General features: G+C 39.9%; 1 protein-coding gene across 3 annotated transcripts in view; it reads right to left on the bottom strand.

The window, feature by feature from the left end:
- LOC113972305 (D-aspartate oxidase-like) overlaps nt 1–20113 on the bottom strand; it is a 28852-nt gene extending 8739 nt beyond the window's left edge. Inside the window, exons 1-4 of one of the 3 annotated variants that reach the window (XM_027693226.1) lie at nt 19629–20113; nt 17136–17245; nt 16533–16632; nt 457–563 (exon numbers count right to left, since the gene is read on the bottom strand). In XM_027693226.1, coding sequence (XP_027549027.1) covers nt 457–563; nt 16533–16632; nt 17136–17245; nt 19629–20100 — 789 coding nt within the window. In that variant the 5' untranslated portion in view covers nt 20101–20113. Of the gene's footprint in view, nt 1–456; nt 564–2503; nt 2623–2890; nt 2996–16532; nt 16633–17135; nt 17246–19628 lie in introns of those variants that run through there. The other 2 variants (XM_027693234.1, XM_027693244.1) reach the window with 2 other exon arrangements.
- Nucleotides 20114–20119: the final 6 nt, after the last annotated feature.

Below are 20119 nucleotides of genomic sequence, written 5' to 3'. Positions count from 1 at the left end.
TCTTCACGTAGCTTCTCAGTTACCCCTGAGGTTTTACTACTTAAAATTTGATGTCTCTACTAGGTAGGAAGGGAGAGAGGAACAGGCAGTGTTGTTTGTCATTGCATTCCTTCTGCATCACAGCCAAGGGTTGTTAACAACCCATTTTCTTCCTCTCAGGGCAACACTTAAATTTCTTCATATTAATTATCACACCTTCTTTCGTAAGCTGACTATAGAAGTGCCCTCACAGCGGGGAAAGAGGATGCAGTGTGGGGGGCAAGTGGACCCTGAACCACAATTGCTGGCCTGCATGGCTGACACCCAGAAACTCAATATGGAAAATTGTTAGGGAAAGGAGAAGAGAAACGAAGAATATTAGTAACAAGAAACTGGGGGGGGGAGGATAATAATTCTGTAATTACTTAGGAAAATTGGTTCTGAAAAAGGTATCTAAACATATTTTTAATAACAAACCTTCTCACTCAGCACTGGTAGCTGTGGAAATAGCGTGTGGTTCTCAGCGCACCTAGCGAGCCTCCCAGCAGTCCATGGACAAGCACAGTCCTTCTTTTTCAGCTGCCCTGGAACATATGCAGTGGGTACATTATGCATCTGCCAGAGATGTGCTCTCAGTTGTCCCTCACAACTCTCCTTTGCTGAAGCCCTTGGACTGTGATGGAGATTGAATTTCTGGACTGACCTCCCTGTCCCCAGGGAAGAAAGAGGAGCTGTGGCTTGGTGGAGGCTCAGGTTTCAGAAGTCTTTCCAGTTCAGATAGCATTTTTGCAGACGAGCCGGTTTGATATCAACTGATCCCAATGTTGCAAAATCCAGTGAGGGCAGGAAAGGGCTGCTGACAGTGCTGGAGTCTACAGGAATAGCTCAGAAGGCCACGACACACCCACTAAATGCAGTGTTTTTCTAGCACTTACTGCTGCAGTTCAGAAGCACATCAAGCCTTCATGTGCTAATGTGCCAAAAATCAACTAGGTGCAAACCAGAGCTACACACAGCTGGTATCAGCAAGTGCAGCTCGGGCTTTGCAGAACTACTGTCCATGCTATGAGTGCAAGGCTCACCTATGGCTCTGCCCTGGCAGCACAGCCTGGGCAGGGGGCACAGGAGGAGAAACTACTTTTAGCTGATGTGGGAGCCCAGCTTAGTCCCAGAAGAGGGACATTTCTTGTCCTGTCAGACAGGCCTGCAGATTGAGGGTTTTGCAAAAATCAGCCTTTAAAAGGCAGATTAGTTGCAGTAACTGCTGGAGAGGGAGCCAAATGGTGTCAGGTACTGTTTAGCTCTCTCTCCCTTCTTAGTGCCAGAAGAATGGGACAGAAGCCAGAGAGAGTCACCTGGAGCTGTAATTCCCCAGCAATGAGGACACCAGCTGCCTGATGTGGGTTTCATGCCCCTGCCACCCTCCTGCTCCTCCCAAGCCAGAATGAACTATTTTTAAAAATACTGAGATATTTTGTGACGTGACTTCATTTCCCAACTCAGGCAACAGTAGACAATGCCAGCCTCATGTGTCACAAGGGGGTCCTTATTCTTTCTTGCCTCCCATAGCTGTATATCATCACTAAGTGCCACAAACCTTCAGCTGTAATGTCATTCTAGCAGTGGATAACATGATCAATATGGATAAATATACTGGTCCCCAGCACACACACATACACACACACACAAACATGCACACCCACTGCCAGCTGCAGCTGCAGCCTGCAGACACAGCAGGCTGACCACTCTGAGCTTGTGTTGCAACCCGTCTGGCCTACCAAAATAAGCATATTTGCACGCCCAAATAAACAGTGGAAAAAGCCCAGCTGAACTGTTGACCAGAAAATGGAACAGGAAGTAACTGAAAAAAAACAAAACCTGCTATATATAAGTCCTGTGGCGTTTTTTTAAACTAACTCTCATTGTAATTAAGTACTGAAATACTTTTTTTAATTGCTTGAAGCCTGTGGTACCAGGAAGCAAAGGCTCCAGCCTTTCTGAGCTGCTGGAGGGGCTCCTCACCTACCAGGGCAGCGGCACCCACTCTCCCTGTCAGTGCCTGCCATGGAGCACTTTTTCCCTTCCTTTTTTTTTGCTGATCACTTTTGTTTATTCACTTCCCCAGTTTACAAGCACCCTTGGTGTTGCTTCCCTTCAGATGACTCCAGAGAGGGGTTTTGCCAGGCAAAAACATGGTGCTCATGATCCACTCCTGGGCGTTTGCTGAGGAGGAGGAGGTACTGATTCTGTCCTTTTGACTCTGGCCTAGTCCCTTTTCTGCCATTTGGGCTGCTCTGTGAGATGTACATTCGGGAAGTGCCACAGAAGGAAGGCGAGGATGTCCTCTCCTCTCTGAACAAGGGACCACTGTCAGAAAGCAGGTGTCACAGGGGACCACAGAAAGCCACCGTCACAGGGGACCCCGGGCCGACCAGGGAGGCCTCAGCTCGTCCTTCAGATGGCTGTTCGCATGCACGGGAAACATCTCCTAAAGAATGCTAGGTTATACCGCCCCCTCAGCTACCTGCAAGTCACCTTCAGCAGCAGCACCTACGCGCCGAGCGCTGCTCTTGCTTCCCTCCCAAACTGGAGAGGTCTGCGGTCCTCGCTCGCCGCAGGGCGGGGGCTGTCGAGCCCGTCGCCGCTCTGTGCGGGGAGAGGCTGCGATCCCGGATCTGCCCCCCAGCCAAGCCCTGCGGTTCACCCCTCCCGCCCCGGTATGTGTGCTGAGCCCTCCCGGCCCCGGCTCTGGAAGCTCGGCTGGGCCCGCGGGAACGCCCGGGGGCAGCGCCCAGTCCCAGGGGACGCTTCTCCGGCGCTCGGCAGCAAAAGGGCTCCGGCATCCAGCATTTCCTTCTTCGGCTGGAACTACAAGTCTGAAAACAACCCAAGCGGGGAGAGCAGGCGATACCTGGTGAGGAGGAGGCCCCCGGTCCTGCCTGGAAGAGCCGCCCTCCCGGGCAGCGTGGGGACGCGTGCGGGAGCGGCCGGAGCCCCCCTGCCCCGGGGCGCCCCCGGGCCCGGCTCCGCGCCCCGCCGCGGATGAAGGAGCTGTTTGTGCCCGGGCAGAGGCCTCCCCCGGCGCTGGCAGCATGCCCGGAGCGCCCGGCGGCCGCGCGTTGGCCCTGCCGGGGCCGGGCCCTCCGCCGCCTGCCAGGACTTTCCCCCTTGATATTTCCCCAGCGCGCTCCAGAGGAGGCTCAACGGGACCCGCTGTGCTGCAGGGAATACATTGTCCTTTTTTCCTCCCTCACAGGCAGTTATGTTCTGAGTGTTTCTGAAGCTGCCTTAGGGTTGCCACAGCGCTTGAGCAATCGTGCGAGCGGGCGGGAGGGGAACTCCAGCCGTCGCAGGTCGGTGAGGTACGAGTCCCTGCCAAACCGCAAACCCCTAATGAGCACAGCCAGGCAGGGCTGTTTTCAGCGGAAAAACACAAGTTTGTGAAAAAATAAACCTCTCTACAGGATCGCTAGAATGAAATTGTATAGCATATACCCCAGTTTATCGCCTCCAGGGCATTTGCCTTTGGCAGGGCATTTTGGCTAATATTTGGCAGCCTGAGCATTCGTCCCTGAACATGCTTATCAGGACAGTGTTTGCCAACCACTCCTCTTCAGCCCTGTCGAACAGCTTCTGCCATGGGTCTTCCAAGCAGGTGCCTTTTCTTTATAGCCATTTAAATACAGACCAGCAGTCATCCGAAGGATATTGCTATGTACAGCAACAGTGTGCACAACATACGGTGAACTGTTCTCTCCTCCCAATCTAGCTGTGTTCTTAAATGGTAAAACTAAAGCCACGATATATTGCACGTGCATAGGCATAATTCCCCCAAATTATAATGTAGCTTGATTTTTCTGTGTTCTGAAAATAGGGGATTAAGACAGGGAAAGCAGCAGAAGAACAGAAGTTTACTTGTTTAGAAATTAAATTGTTGATGGGCATGGTGCATTGATTGTAAAATGAACACTATTCTAAGCCATTGCAGGATAATTGCAGTAACTTTGGAGAGAATCCTTTCACATATGGAAATTTTCCTCAAATATAAATGAAGGTCGCAGTGCCAGCTAATATTAAAATTGCCTGCTACTTCTCCTCCTGAGATTCTACTACTTATTGCTTATAACTTTGCCAAATTTGAATGATTTGGATTGAAATGTTCTGTGACAGATGTTGGTGCAAGGCTGAATGTTTTACGGAATTCCCAATGTATCTTTTCCTGAGAATGAGATGCAGGAAATTCAAGCTGATTGGGGATACCAAATCTTATTGTAATGTTATTGCATAACAAGAATCTTCTATGGGCTAAAGTATTTTGGAAAGGTGAACACGTGTTTTGCGAAAGCACCAATAAGTAAAGTACAACATATTTTAGGATAAGGAAAAAGCTTTGTTCTGTGTAATCTAGATGTGTGACTTCCTACCACAAATGTTTGTTTATCCATGCAGGCATCTATAGCGGGAAACAATTTCAACTCTTTAGTGCTGCCATTGATTTTCTTACCTCTGCTCTTCCCTAAAATGAACAGCACAATATAGATCCTCTAATTCCCAGAGCCCTGATAAACTGAAGATCAGCCATTCTGTATTGAGGCCTTCAAGATATGAGAAGTTTTTTGCTACAGATGTTGGTGTTCTCTTGTGAAAGAGGGGAAAAAGGACAAGAACAGACAAGAAGATCTGTGTAACAGCCCAACTGCTAAAGATCCCTTGGATGTTTGTGTATGTATTATTCTGTGTATTGTGCAAAGTATGTCCTTTTGAACTAACAAATAATTGGCTAAATAGTATTCCAAGTGCAACCTTCACCTATTTGTAGTTTGAGAACGCTCCTGACAAACTCTGTGATAGTGGCTGTCGTATCCTTTAATTTAGTGCAAGTCACGATTTGGGCACTCAGGAAGAGAGCACCAGCCTTCTGGCATAGAACAAACACAGCCCTAATTGTACTTGGAGCTCTTTGTGAACCATGACTGGCAGTGGTATTCCAGCACACCAACAGCCCAGCTCAAGCAGTGCTGAAGAAGTGTTTCCCTTTACCTTAGCATTCCTTTTGCTTTGTGTAGTCTCCTGAATAGACCCATAATGATAAGCAGAAATGACCTCTCTGAAAACAGGATGCTGACCTGCTTCTAGTCTTGTGAATGACATGAATCATTTATGTGCCACTTCTTTAACCAGTTCAAAGATCAAGTCAAGCATCAGTGTCCATGGCAAGTTACCATTTCAGCAAAGAGTTTAAGATGTGCCTCATTTTGCTGTTGGCCCATTATTTACTTATTTCTGGAGAAATTCTCTCAGTATAAGGAAGAAACCAGCAGTTCTGACATTCCTGTTGAAAAGCTTTGTGAAAATATTTACTGAGAGATTGCCCAATTATCTCTGGTTCTTTTGCTATGTTCATGATCACCTCAGTCAAAACCACTTTTTAATCACATCACTGGCAATGAGACTGTAGCGAGAATCTTTACAAGAATCACCCCTTGATGTTGTTTTTTTCTTATTCCTGTGCAAGTCTGTTCATCTCCACATATAACATTATGAGGCAATGTTAATAACTACATGCCTGTGAGCACTCCATAGAGGGATCCTACTCATCTGCAACAAACACCTGAGCAGTATCCATGCCTGCGTGCTAGACAGGAATTCAGAGAGAGAAAAGTTGTTTTGTCACTAAATGAGATATTTCCCATTACTTCTGATTATTCATAAACCTAGGTTAGTAATTTCTTTGAAAGAGCTGGCTTTGTGCACAAACCTCTCTGCAATCATTTTTTATATACCAGATATATTAAACAAGGATGTTTCCTCTTTCGAGATGTATACTTTTTAGGCTTGATTTTTCTCAGCTTGATTGAGCTCAGTGCTCTTGAAATCAGTATATCAGGGATGATTCAAATTTCTCAACTTTAACAAACAACTATTTGGACCATTCATTACGGTTACTTTCGGGGAGGAACGTAAATCACCTGGCAAGGACATATTAAGCCTTCAAAACACAAATGATGAAGCAAAGTGATAGGTGTAACTTGATCAGAAAACATAAGATTAATAAAATAAGCATAGAAAGTTGAGTTACTTGCACTAATTAGAGATTTAAGGGAAGTGAAGAATAAATAGGTTCCTGAGAAGGCCTAAGGGGCCAAATAATGAGGAATAGGGCTATAAATTACTGCAATTCCCATTTTCCTGGCACTGTCTGCCCACTCCCATGCCTGCATGAGGAAGCTACAGTTAGTCTTCACATCCACTGAACACCAAGTGTTCATGTACATTGTTCTGTCATTTCTGTAGTCACCTACTCTCTTTACTCGGGGACCCCTGGTTAGCATGCAGGAGTCTCACTGCTGCGACCCAGGTTCGAATCCAGCCAGTCCCCCGGGCAGATGGTAGCTCATTAGCCCTGTGAGGCCATCCATCTATGAGAAGGTCACTCTAAACAAACCTACGTCCTGAGGACCTCACTGCCATTGTCCAAGCTTGCTTGGCCCCGGCAGATGAACCTTAGGATTAAAGGGTGGGCTCAGTTCAGCGCAGGCTGTGTCTCACCTAAAAAATCCATTGCGCAGGCTGAAAAGGTAAAAGACCTTTCCCCAAATCTTCGTTCGCGAAGACTGGCCATTAAATTAATTACTCTCTTTACTGATAACTCATACCCATTCTACAGTATCTGCAGCTATTTTTGTCACTACTGAATGTGGCTGAGGGACTACTGCCCCAGTCAGCTTATACAAATAAAAGCAAAAAAAAATAATATTCTTTCCGTAACTGAAATGAAAAATATGTCACATTTTTCGTGTGCATTTTGTCATAGTCACCATCTAACACATTACCCAAACCTTGGTTTACACCTGCAAACACAAACAGGGAAAAGACATACACATGATACTTGCTAGCTTAAACCATAGATGGTTTTTGCTGTGGAATGCCAAAACGCCAGCCAGGCCTCTATAAGGGACTGTGAACCAAACAGACAGTTGGTGATAGGAGTTCATTAAATTAAATAAAGGTGTAAAGATTAAAAATATGGTCTGACTTTATTCTTGCCCATAATTGCAGATAATAAATGCACATTTTAAAAAACCCATTAAAATATATTGTATTACATCCACAAATTCTGGGCAAACAAACTCCTTCCTATGAATACATACTTCCTCCATGTTACCAAAATGCACACTCTATTTGGTACAGAATCTTGTACAAAATTATTAGGGTACCGGTACATAGGTGTGCTTTAATCTTTCTTCCTGTGAAAGGTAATAATCCAGATACTAATTGACAGCATTTACTAGAATTTTCCCTGATAGAATAAACTTGTTCTTTTGTGAACACTATATTTTTTTTTTAAATTTTTGAGTTTAATTTCTCCCCTAGGAATCTGTTCTGGGATTCAGACAAGCATCTCTAAGATATTTGAAAAGGGCATAGGATGAATCCAGAGCCTCCTTTTTGCAGGCACAAATGCCTTTCTGGCATGAAGCTTCCACGACCTCACTTTTTCCTAAGCTCTTGTAAAAGGCACTCACAGACCTTGCATGTTGCTGAGCCCAGTGCTGTGGAGGCTTCCTAAGTGACTGCACCTAAGGAGTTGGTAAAAATAAGCTGTGAAAGATGCAGGAGAAGGCCAATGAGTCCTGCACTCCATCCCAGCGCTGGGATGTCAGACCATCATCTGTTTCCACAGAGCCACTGCATAAAAGCCCTCAGCCTTCAGGCAGGCATCACCCCTTGTTCAGACATTCAGGGTACTACTCAGAGCATATGATTACTGCACATAGTTTGCATAGCTTTTTTTTCCTACATGGTTGTTTAAACTATAGAATTTTGCACATAGAAATTGAAGGGAACTGTTAAAGTAGAAAATACATCTTTCACAAAGTTTTAAAATAGTTATTCAAAATATCAAACATATTTACTATTTTTCATTAGTTGTCATTAAACTGATGATAATTGCTCTTATTCCTATATTTAACCCAGAAAGTATGTCCTTAACAAACTGCAAGACTGTCTAATAAAACTGGATATAAGATTTAGGACAAAAACATTTGTCATCATGCAAGAGTGACCAGCAATTAAGACAGCTAAGAATTCAGATTCACTATGTCATAAAACAATTGTGTAACTCCAGAGACATAGATCAGCACAATAAATTTGCACTAAGGTAGAGATGAAAAATACAAACATAAAAGAACTTAAGAACTCAGATAAGAAACTATAAAAAATAATTCTTTTTATAAGCAATGAAATGAAAAGATGCCCCACAGGAACAGAAGCATTTGTTCTCAAACTCAGTGTCCTCTTGCAAGAGGATTTAGAAAATCTATGAGTATTGAAAGGAAAGAAATCAACTCACCCTGATTTTGCCACATTTATAGTGCATGATTAGTGTTAAACATATTTTTGTCCATATGGAAAAAACAATCAAACAGAAATGCTAGAGACATACAGAGACACGCCATTTCCTGGTTTTTTTTCAGTAATATGCTTCCTCAGGTTAAAGAATAGGATACCCCAAGGCATTTTCTAAGCTATTGATACATAAAATCACAAAAGGTGTACCTGTAGATCAACAAACTTTTTATTTCCAAGGAAAAAAAGTAACATCATTAGTTCAGGGAAATTTAGGTGTCATTTGAATCAAAGACCAAATACCAACTGACTTCAGTGGCAGAAGGAACTAGGTTTTGGTCTTAAAAGCCACCAACCTACATTGTGGTCTAGAAATATAATTACAGTTTAGTTTGTAAACAGTATCAGTATCATTGTGCATTTAAGATTTTTCTGTTTCTTTTCTTTACCGTATTTATACTGATTACAGATCACCAGGTCCTGAATCCCTCAAGCCAAAGGAACACAGAACACGCATTGACTGTTCATACCAGGGTAACACCCAAATCAGTTATTTGGCAAGTAAGGAAGTAGAAAAAATAATTTTAATTGTTCATCAGTATCTTGTTAGAATTAGACTGTACTGCTCCCAAAACTCATGACTAGTGATTTTTAAATAGATGTACTATCAAAACACGGAGTATCCCTGTGCAAGAACCCCAAAATAAGGAAAGAACTTGGAGCTCTCTGTGTGAGAAGGGTGGCTGTAATGAAAGACAGTACCAGTTTAATTCCTTGTTAGGTGTATTGCATGATGTTTTCTTTTTCAGTATGGTTAAACCCTTATTTAAGGCAGGGCATGCAGGGTTTGGCAATAGATCTTGCAGATAAAGATCTGCTGTTCTGCTCTGGTAAGTGGAGGGAGATCTGAAAGCAGTGGAAGAATACTAGGTCTGCTCTTCAGCAAAATGAAAAACCACAGCATGTGAGTAATCTGGTCTTCAGTCATCAAAGTATGTATTCAAGTCGTTCTCTGAATAATGATGGGATTACTCACGGGGGTAAGGTTAAGTGCTTTTGCTGAACTAACATATCTTGACATAAGCCAGAGTATTCTGTGCAGGTCTTCTTGGAGGTTTTATCTGCAAACATTGGAACACCCACAGAACTGTAGGGAGCATAAAGATTCTTTTCTATGCTTTCTATATAATCATCTCATAGAAACTCTCTGAACTTAAACTGACTGAATTTTGCTTGCTTCAAAGCATGTTAGTCCTTATATAGGATAATATTTTGTTCTAATACCAGGACCAAAATGCTACTTGATAATCTAGGACAGTGCAGTGAAGAATAAAATCTTTTATAAGGGGATATAAGCCATTATTCTGGTTTCAGAAGTCACTGAAACTAATGATTGTGCAGATATAATTGAAACATATGGCCATTGATTTCTACAGCATACAGAATATTTATCTGTAGTAATACAGATACCTTATTTTCAGGTACATGGCAAAGAAGTAAACAAAGACTTGTTTTGATGAGATCATGCCATGAGAGTAGGTCCCTAAGATGCAAAAAAACCTGATTTCAAACCAAGGGGGACCAAAGTTCACACAGCCCAGATAAGAGAGGGCTGTCTGAACCTCAGCACACAGAAAGCTGGTGTGCTGCTCCCCTCAAACCAAGGATGGTCAAACAAAGAGGATATAGATCCTCAGGCAAGGAAGAAACTCCCAGGTCTGGAGGTAGACTGAAAAGGGGGAGGTGGGAGAGAAAACAATAAAAGTAGCAACCAGAGAGATGCATTCCTATCTATCAGTTTTCTATGGTCCACAGTCATAAGGCAGAAACACTGCACCAATAAGTAAGTGTTCACACACACCCGAGGTGTAACAACAGTGGGATGTTCACAGACACTTTGACTAAAACTACTAGAGTAACTGGTAACTCTTCTATTGATCAGTGTCCTCCAGCTACCATTTTTTAGATTATATTTTTCTAACTGATTTTGTGTGGTATAATAGGGAAAAAATTAGCTACAGATAGCTGTGTGGAAACTGTGTCTACTAAAAATTCATTAATAACTAAGTCCTCTTCTGTGCAGAGAGCCTGAGTAAGAGCCATATGCCATTTATTCTTTTCCACTGAAGACTGTGAAGACCTTGATGGAGGCATTTGGCAAAGTTGCTAGTAGTAGCTCTTAAAAGTTATAAAAAATCTGAGGCTAGATCTGAGCTGAAATAAGTGAGAAGGGGAGCACTAAAATAATGGTCTGGAATGAATACGACTTTTAAAGGGATCAAGCAGTTTAGTTTTACCTAAACTATGACAGCAGTAGATCCAGTGAACACTTTTTTTCTAAACCACAAATAAAAATACAATTGCCATTCAACAGAATGAATATACAAGCTATTTGCACATTTTGCAAACTTAGTATTATTTTTTTCAGTCAGAAGCTGTGCCATAGAATACTTTCCTCTGTTAGCAATGGTACCATTTCTAGTAGAAAATTTGAAAAAAAATATAATAAATTAGTTTAACTTTAAAAGTATTGATATGACTCAATGCAATGTTAAGGCTTCTCTCTTGAGTTATAACTGAGTTTACTGTGCTTTGAAGTCTTAAGCCTCTAACTGTGAGCTGCAACACAATGAGAGCAGAGAGGGCACTTCATGGTAGGTTTACAATTCTAACTGCAGAAAATGTGCAGCAAAGGATTGGCATATTTTTTTATATATATATGTAATCAGGTAGTTTCTGACATTTAGATTAATCATTCCAACTGGTCACAGTAAGTCAGATTTTTTAAAGTCTGGGTAAATTTGACAAGGGATCTAGAAATCCTATCAAATTTTCTGCAGTAACTAAGTCCCATGGAAAAAGTTTCATATACTTGCTCTATTGCAAAGGCAAGACTGGATACAAAGTAAAAGGCACAGATATTATAGAACAGTCACATTTCTTGAAGACAAAGATCTTATAAATTAGAGAATGATTAAAATTGGGAACCGCCATTTTGTTGCTGCTTTATTTCTCAGTGCTGACTGTTTCTTGACCAAACATCTCTATCTTTTCTAATGCTGCACCACCGTGTGCTGGAGGAGTCTTTCCTGAACAGCTTTTCTTGTTTCTTCCCATTTCTGTAGCTTCCACCAGTGTGTTAGTCAATGGTTTTCCCAGTGTTTCTGGAAGCATTATGGTTAATATTCCACTCAGAAGAGCCATGATTCCAACAAGCAACTGGAAGAAATAAACAGCAGCTGTAAAGGTAGAAATGTCTTTCAAGTTGTTTGTAGTTTTGATCTTGCTTGAGAGCATATTTAAAATAAAGCACAAGGAACTGAAATGCAAAGAAAAGATCATAAGTCTTAAATATTACCTATATAGATCTACCTTTTTTTGTTGCATAAATGAAAGATTATGCAGCACAATTTATCAGTGAGCAAGTGAAGTGTTTTGTTCACAAGGGATCAATACAGTGCAAACAGGAATAATTCTGTCTGAGAAAACAATATATATTATCTTCATTTTGTATTTCTGCTATCAGGCATGTATTTAAGAACTGATTCTAGGATTGCATACATTTATTTTTACATGCATGTTCACAGAGCCACAATTTCCCTGCCACCTGTAATCTCAATTCACTCTCCAGCTCCTGTGTAGCTATACTTGTACCTGTGTGCCTGTCCCTCCTGCATAGCCAGACTGAAATTTCTTAGTATGGTTCATTGGCCTCGAGCCACAAAGTGCACATCCGTGCTCAGGAGAGCTCTTCAGCAGATGATGAGCTCTCAACAAGAATACTTCGTCAAATTCAGTTTCAAAGAACTGTTAGGAGTGCAGGCATCTACTGACAGTTGCACTGGGATCACATTTTGGATTTGTCCGTGGTGTACACAGTTCCATAACAACAGCTTACTTCAGCACGAGTGGTGCGAGGATCAGGATAATGTGGGTAGATAGAGAAGCACACACTTGCTCCAGGAATATTTACTCTTCCCTTTCATTTCTATGTCTTGTTCAATGAGAACAATCCACACTTTCCTCCTTTGAGGACAGAATAGGATTAAAACCCTGACATTCCTCAACACCGGGTTATAAATGACCCAAATCTCTCCTGATAGAAATGCTTTCCCACAGTACATCATGCCTGGTCTCAGTGTTTTTCCATTCTATGACTGTGCACTTTGATACTGTATTATCTTTATCTTGCTGATTCTCAAGTCTGTCCTGTGTTTAATATATTCTTTCCAGATATGAGAGAGGACATTTGGAATTATTCTGCCTATGTCTCTCACATAGAACTTGAGACAAGAACTGGCCAGCTACCATCTGCAGCTAAGCCAGACTTTAAGTCAGAAAGGTGCTTTAATATCAGAAATCTCTACTGTAACTTTGAACCGTTCCATTTTCATGTACATGCACTATGCTAGTTTTGCTTCCCTTCCCCCCCAAAAGAAGAGGACAGTTTGTCTCAAGCATTATTTTGAGAAGTAAAAGTCATACTGTTGCATACAGTCCTCTTTTTGCACTTGCATTAAATATAGAGGCTGACAAAATAAAAAAAAAAGGCAAAATCCTGCTAAATACTGCAAACTACAGTGAAAATAAAATAGTCATGCTCTTACCATGAAAATTAAAAAAAAAAAAATCCTAACAGTAATAGAACCAGAAGAAATGGCACAAACGGTGCCTCAGTGACAAATTGAGAGAAATTCTTGTAGACATATGTGGCAGGAGTGATATTTAAAAATATATTCTAAAACACTAAAATCTCATCTCTGTGTGTCAGAATTCTCTACTAATAAAATATGATTTTCTGCTATGGGAAGACAGGATGAAGTGACACATGGCAGCTATTCCACAGTAACCTCTCTCATGCACATCCTTTAGCCTGTCCTAAGTTTATATTTGAGGATATTACAGTCTATAAAGAATATTGAATCTTACGGACACCCATACATTTGGAGTGTATGAGAACAGGGTCACTATTTATACCCAACAGAAAAAGGTTAAAGCAACACTGTGCTTTAAATATGCGTGTCTTCTCTGTTTCAGTTAGTCTTTTAGACACTTGGCATTCTTCTCATGTTTTCCTTCCTCATAACCTACCTCTTATCCCCCTGAGAACTCTCACTATTCTGTAAGCGTACACATCGCCATCTTTCCTGCCTTTTCAACTTGGCTCTCATAACTCTATTCCATCATGTTTTCTTCTATTCTATGTGAAAAGAAGATTTTTCTATGTGAAAGCTGATGCATGCATGTAATTCCTGCATTTCCCTTCTCCCTGACTCTACAAAGCATTTTCCAATATTTCCTATGAAAAACAAAATATGAAAAATTAAGTCACAGTGTATTTATTCAAGGGCTTCTCAAACATTATCTACATTTTCAAGGGCAGTAGCCACAGTTATCAATGAAGTTACATTTGCTGTCTTATCTTGGCATACTGCTTCATAAGGCATCTGATATAATTTAGCCCTTTGCTTGCTCATTACAAATATGTAAATTTTGTATGTATGTACTATTTTAAACATATGATTCAGTATCAGAAAATGTTCTAATATAGTCAAATGCTTACGGAATAAAGTGTACTATTGTACAAGATATCTAAGTACATTTAAGCTGCATTGAGGTTAATTTGACAGGTGTACCTTCTTAAATGAATTGCATTTTCAGGGCCTTAATTTTTGAAATCTGACTATCTGCTTAGTCAAACTCTCAGAGTACTCCCAACACTTCAGTACAGCCAGCAGCTTCTACTATCTACCATAAAAAACTTCAAAAAAAGACGCACCATCATTTTTCATATGTCCTCTGCCTTTCCTTGAGCAACAATTATAATTTCACAGTGGTCTAAGACCAGGACTTAATATATTTAGTCCAGAACAAAAGGTAATTTGAATTAAATATCCCTAAAAATAATACTTCTACTGCAACAAAAAAGGTTAAATTTTGACCTGAAAATCCACTAGTATTAGACACAGGATTTGCATTCATTTAATTTTACTGACTTCATAGGGGTCTTCTTAAATTTCTAATTTATGTTTTTTCTGAGAGATAAATCCAGTCTGTTAATGGGCTATTGTAACATAATTCTTACCAGCTGAGAAACAGGAATAGGTTATACATGGAGCAGTTGCTTTACTGTACATTTTCTATAAAGTTGTCATATAAAAAACATACTTGTCAAGTTATTCAAGATTTATAGTCATTCAAATGAAATACTTGCAGTACTCACAGGTGGCATAACTGTACATGAGGCAGACTGTCAAATAGCAGTATTGACTGCTCGACAATGTGTAGTGTATACAATAGGTCAGTGTGATATATATCAGTTTACTCACAAATATAATCCATTTTATTTCATTTCCATTCCAAAAGGCTTACTTGACCTGAGACTTGGCATGCTATGCTCCAACACAAGAGAAGCCTATTTAATAATCTGACAAATGTTCTACAACAGGAGCTAATAATGGAAACATATTCACTGTGAACTACTACACAACTCTACAAATACTCTGGATAATTTTTGTTGTTCATAGCTGAAATAATTCCTATATTTATACTGCAATTTGCACTGCTCTCCAGCATGTTTGAGCATTCCCCATCTGTGGTTGAACTGCAGCACTTCTGCACGGATACTAAAGCTTATCTCATCCAGTTAAGGCAAAATGCTGACGAGAGAAAAAGAATGTTCTCCCATGATCACTCTACTGTGCAAATGTTTCTTTGTCTTTTCTGGGATGATATTTTGGTTTGTGGGGGGCCATTGTTAAGAAAGAAAACATTTTTAGGAGCTTGAGGAGATAAATTAATTTGTGGTCTTCTTCATCCTCTTAGTTTTTATCCAAAACAACCAAAAGTAATTAATTTAAATAATGAAATGAGCTTACAAGAATTCTCTGAAACCAATCTCTACCATCTATAATTGGAGATTTTATAGTTGCAAAATCAAAAGGGCACAATGCACTTTTTCAGGAAACTCCAATGTGGTGGACAAAATTTGAGTAAGAATCCAGGTTAAAGACACATCCCATTACATTTTCATCTTCAGATATGTATAATCTACATAAAACATCAGTGTGCTAGTAACAGTGAATCCCAAGGGGTTTTTGAAAGAATTCAAACTATTTTCAATCAATAATAAATTCTTCTTTACTTAAAATTTTAATATAAACTTTGTAATTCCTTCTGGTTTGACATATATAGGCATAATTTATCCTTCAAGGGAAAAAAGGGATTGAGTAGCTGCAGGACTTCCAAGCAGCAAATGCTTCATAAGAGAAATGCAATGAAGAAACATGATTCATCTGTAAGCAGGAAATACTTAAAATATTTTGTCCAAAATGGATCTGCTACATAATGCAGACAAAATGCCTAAAGTCCACAAAGGAATGGTTCCACCTCTCTTTTCTGGGGCAACTGGTGGTAGAAGACAAACCCTAATGAAAACATGGCCTGGAGTTACCTAAAAAGTAAGGTGTGCTTAATGAATACAAGGTTCTGTTGCTTGTCAAAGCCACCATGAACCTCATCAATATACCATTTCCTTCTCTTTTTCTGTCTCACAAATTGTTTTGTTTAGTTCTTGTAAATGAACACAGAGAGGGACCTTTGGGGCAGGTTTGAAGACCAGCTGTAGTAAGCACAAAACATGCTTAATCTTTTGGAAGGCTATTCCAAACATGCAATGTCCCAGGGAAGCCATGGAAAATATTAAGGCATAACGTAAGAAAAACCAGCCACCTGTGGTGAGTTCAAGAATGGAAGAACTATGCCTTTGAAGAAGGGTGAGAATAAGTCAGGAGCATGGTCAAAATCTGCTAGGCCTGCAAAAAAGTATGGACTATGACACTTCCTAAATGTTACACAGTAGATGCAGAATATTTTAACGGAAAATATTTTAATCAATTTTATTCTAGGATTCAGTGCATAAATATTTTTCTGTCTCCAGTCATAAAAACATTTTAGAATATTTCAGTGATTCAAAGTCTCCCTTTTGCTTTAGCTGCAATAATTTAACAATATGAAGCGACTAATCTTTGGGACTTAAAATTTTGAACAAGAATGGCTTACTTAATTTTCTTTTCAAAATAAACGTTCAGCTTTTGGTTCCTTTGTCATGTGAAAAACATACTTGGCAAGTTAGTAAAGAGAAAACAAGTAACACATACACCTTGTCAAAACCAGAAACATTCATCATTGAAATAAATACTTACAAGTGGCATGAAAATCCAAACACTTCTCAGATATACACAGAAAGGAGCAACCACACTTCCTACACGGCACATCATGCTTCCACTTCCAACAGCAAGTGATCTAGACTTAAAAAAATTTGATTAAGAATTCTAGCAGATAAAGGAAACAATTGGAAATGCACAGACACTTAAAACATCAGTAGGATTTGTGTCTTTAAGCAATTATACTAGGAAGCTGTCACTATGCCAAGGTAAATTTATGTTGTAGTGAAATTCAGCTGCTTCTGTAATTAAGATTAAAAATATAATCATCATTCAGCACAGATCCCAGGATGAATAACCAGGACTTTTAAGAAAGGCATAAAAAATGTTTAAGAAAGTATTGAGTATTCTTCCACTTCCCCAATGGAACCAATCAATGCACATGGAATGGAAAATTAATAAAAAATGAATAAAAAACTATGGTACAGCCAAACACCAGACAACTCTGAACTCATCCCATCCCAAGTCTTTCAGATCACCTCCACTGATGCCAAGAGCTGCTGGATCAGGTGCAGAACAATAACAAAGGGAATGAAATAACATCCAATTAATGAAAAATACATAACTGGTGAAAGTTCTTACCTTACAATTGTTGGGTACAGTTCTGCTGTGTAGAGATATATAAGGCCAAATGCCACACCTATGGAAAATTTTCCAGCCATATTTGCTAAAATAATTAATATACTGAAGTCCTATTGAAAGAGAGCACAAATAAATATATCACCAGAAAATAACACTTTCAAACATAATTGAAATTCTTCATAAGTTGTGAACCTTTATAAGCAATGCTTATTGCTTGCTTTTTAAAAATTGCTCAGTAAGTTACTAATGTCCATATCACTCTTTACCAGTCCTGGTTCACTGAAGTCCTAGGAACATTTTACATGTGATTCCAGCAGTGACAGTGAAACCTGTACTGAAAATGCAGAAATCTACCTTAGACTGGCAGCTGCAATTTAAAACCAGCCTTTAATCAACTATATGGTTTAGAGAGAGCAGCTGCATCTACTGACTTAAGAGCCTTTAAAATCAATTTCTGCTATAGGAACACTTTCAACAATACGTGACTAACCTGAGGTATGAACATAATTAAAACACAGATCAGTGCACTTAAAATAAGGAACGGAATGAGTGTGTTTCTCCTTCCCAGTTTGTCCATCGCAACGCAAGCAATGATATAGCAAGGCAACTCCACAGCACCTGTTAGTATGAAATTATTTCATTTTAAGTCATGATTACACATATTCATGTTATAACTCTAACTTCCTCTTTATGAGGATTAATTTAATCTAGGGGGTAATAAATATGTAAAATCTAGAGATAACCAGTGTGCTGGGCTAGTTCATTTGGTAACAGAAATGGTGACAGGAGGCAGAAAATGGCCTTAAATACGGTAATGAGAGTGGAGAAGGACAAGGGAAACAGGTTTCACAGAGCAGAGCAGCTCCAGTTCTCCTTGGGATGGAAAATGACAGAAAACATCAAGGCCACAGTTCTGCTTTTAGGATACTGGCACTTTTGTCTTAAAGCTGTACATTTGCTGCTCTTCTCCTTCAAGTATTTTCACAACAGCTCAAGTATGCCCACAAGGAATATTGTTAGTGTCATACTAACACACCTCTCAGGACTTGCTAGCTTCCACCTGGACACAGAATTGAAGGCACATGTGCCTCCCCCAGCTTCAGCTCAAAATCATCCCAAAGTAAATGGCAAGCAAGGTCTCTCCAAGTCCAGTTTTTTGAGTCAGCTTCACAAATACAGAGTGCAGTTCCAGCTTACTCTCTCCTCTATAAAAAAGAGAGCAGCTGCTTACAACATCCCACTCTTAACACAGATTGTCTCTTTCTAATGTCTCTTTCTGGAGAAAAACTTCTGCAGGAAGGAACTGGCATTTGGCAAGGACTGTTCACAAATAGTGTATAACCATGATTTGCCCCAAGACAAATGATATTGAGCCTAAGCCACTTTGGACATGTTTTAAACCAATTTGCTCATGAAGAATGCTACTATGTCCAATGTAAAATCAAGGAAGAACATAAGATACAGCCCTGAACAAATATGCTGCATTCCTTTATTGAGTGCGTATGGCATGTCATTACACCTGTAATATCAGGAAAAAATCTTTTGGGCTTGTGCAATTATTATGTGTTTGTTAGTCTGCTAATATTTTTAGAAGAGGTGGATATGGTGTACTCCAACCTAACATTTTAGTTATCTGTGCAATACTAGCTTCCATTCTTCAACACATCAGTCTAACAATACACTGTAATACATGACAAACCAAACTGAATTCATGACAGCCCCAATCCTTCTGTGTGCTTATGTACACGATCAGTCACATTCACTTCACTGAGAGTACTCAGTCGCACAAAGCAAAGCACATGATTTAATTCTTTGCTGGGTCAGAGCTAGGTGTCTGATCTAGAGCCCTCTGAAGTCAATGGAATATTTCCACTGATCTTAACAAACTTTGAATCAGGCCTTGAATGCACTGAACTGCCTTTGTAAACAACAAAAAGCTTACATACTAGAGAAAGATTATACTCAGAATGATAAGATAATATTGCAACTTAATAAAAAATATACTTTTGAGAAAACTAAAATTAGTCTTGCTTGTGAGAATTATGAATCTGTTTTTTACACAGACAAACTCAATATATGATGACTGTAAGGGATAAAAAGAATAATTTTTTTCTCCCATTTTCCTAGTTTGTGCCTTTAACAGTGCAGTGCAAATTTTGTGTTGCTCGTCTGTTTCCCCTGGTGTTTGTGTGGATCTGCTACATGCTTGCAGGGCAAAGAGCAGACAAGCAGAATACAGTTTTACAATCAGAAAGACGGATAGAGAAGAATTTTGTACACCATCAAATTTTAAATTCTTTTTTTTTTGGAAACAGATTTGGAGTGAATGATATTCCTGTGTTAGTCAACTTTATGAAGAGTTAGCAAGAAACTTTTTGAACAAGGTTCATAATTGAATGAACAAAGTAAAAAATTGGCTGTCAAATCTATAGATATTTCTAAATGTTATATTCCAGTTCTGTAATTAACAGAATAAAGTACAAAAATATTTACCTATGAGAAAGAGATTTAAATACTCGTTGCCTCCTAGACTGACAGAACTGAGGGAGAAGACGTAGTACCCTAAGCTCCCAGTGAACCAGATCAGCCAGACTGTGATGGTCCTTCTTGCAATTTGCCAGTTACAGAACAGGTCTAAGATGTTGTGCTTCTTTGTTGAGGACATGTCATTTTCACTCGTTCTGCCACTGACTGGATCATCTTGTTGGACTGAGCACAGTTCAGAAACTTTGCAGGGAGTGTTTACTTTATTCCATCTTGCCATTGTATCAATCACTTTTTGTGCATCTTCATATCTTTCTTCTGACAGGAGCCAAAAAGGTGTTTCTGGGAGCATCCAGCAGCACAAGACAAAGGGAAGAGTTGCTATGGAGAGGAATATCTGATAGACCCACCAGGTCCGAACCAGAAATCCCACGAGTGCCACAATCATAATTCCCATAGCAAAAAAAGCATGGACATGCATAGAAGCCCAGGTTCGTGCT

This window comes from Neopelma chrysocephalum, unplaced genomic scaffold (assembly GCF_003984885.1).
Source record: "Neopelma chrysocephalum unplaced genomic scaffold, ASM398488v2 Primary Assembly neopelma1_23, whole genome shotgun sequence".
NCBI lineage: Eukaryota > Metazoa > Chordata > Aves > Passeriformes > Pipridae > Neopelma > Neopelma chrysocephalum.
This window is presented reverse-complemented; position numbering and strand designations above follow the sequence as displayed.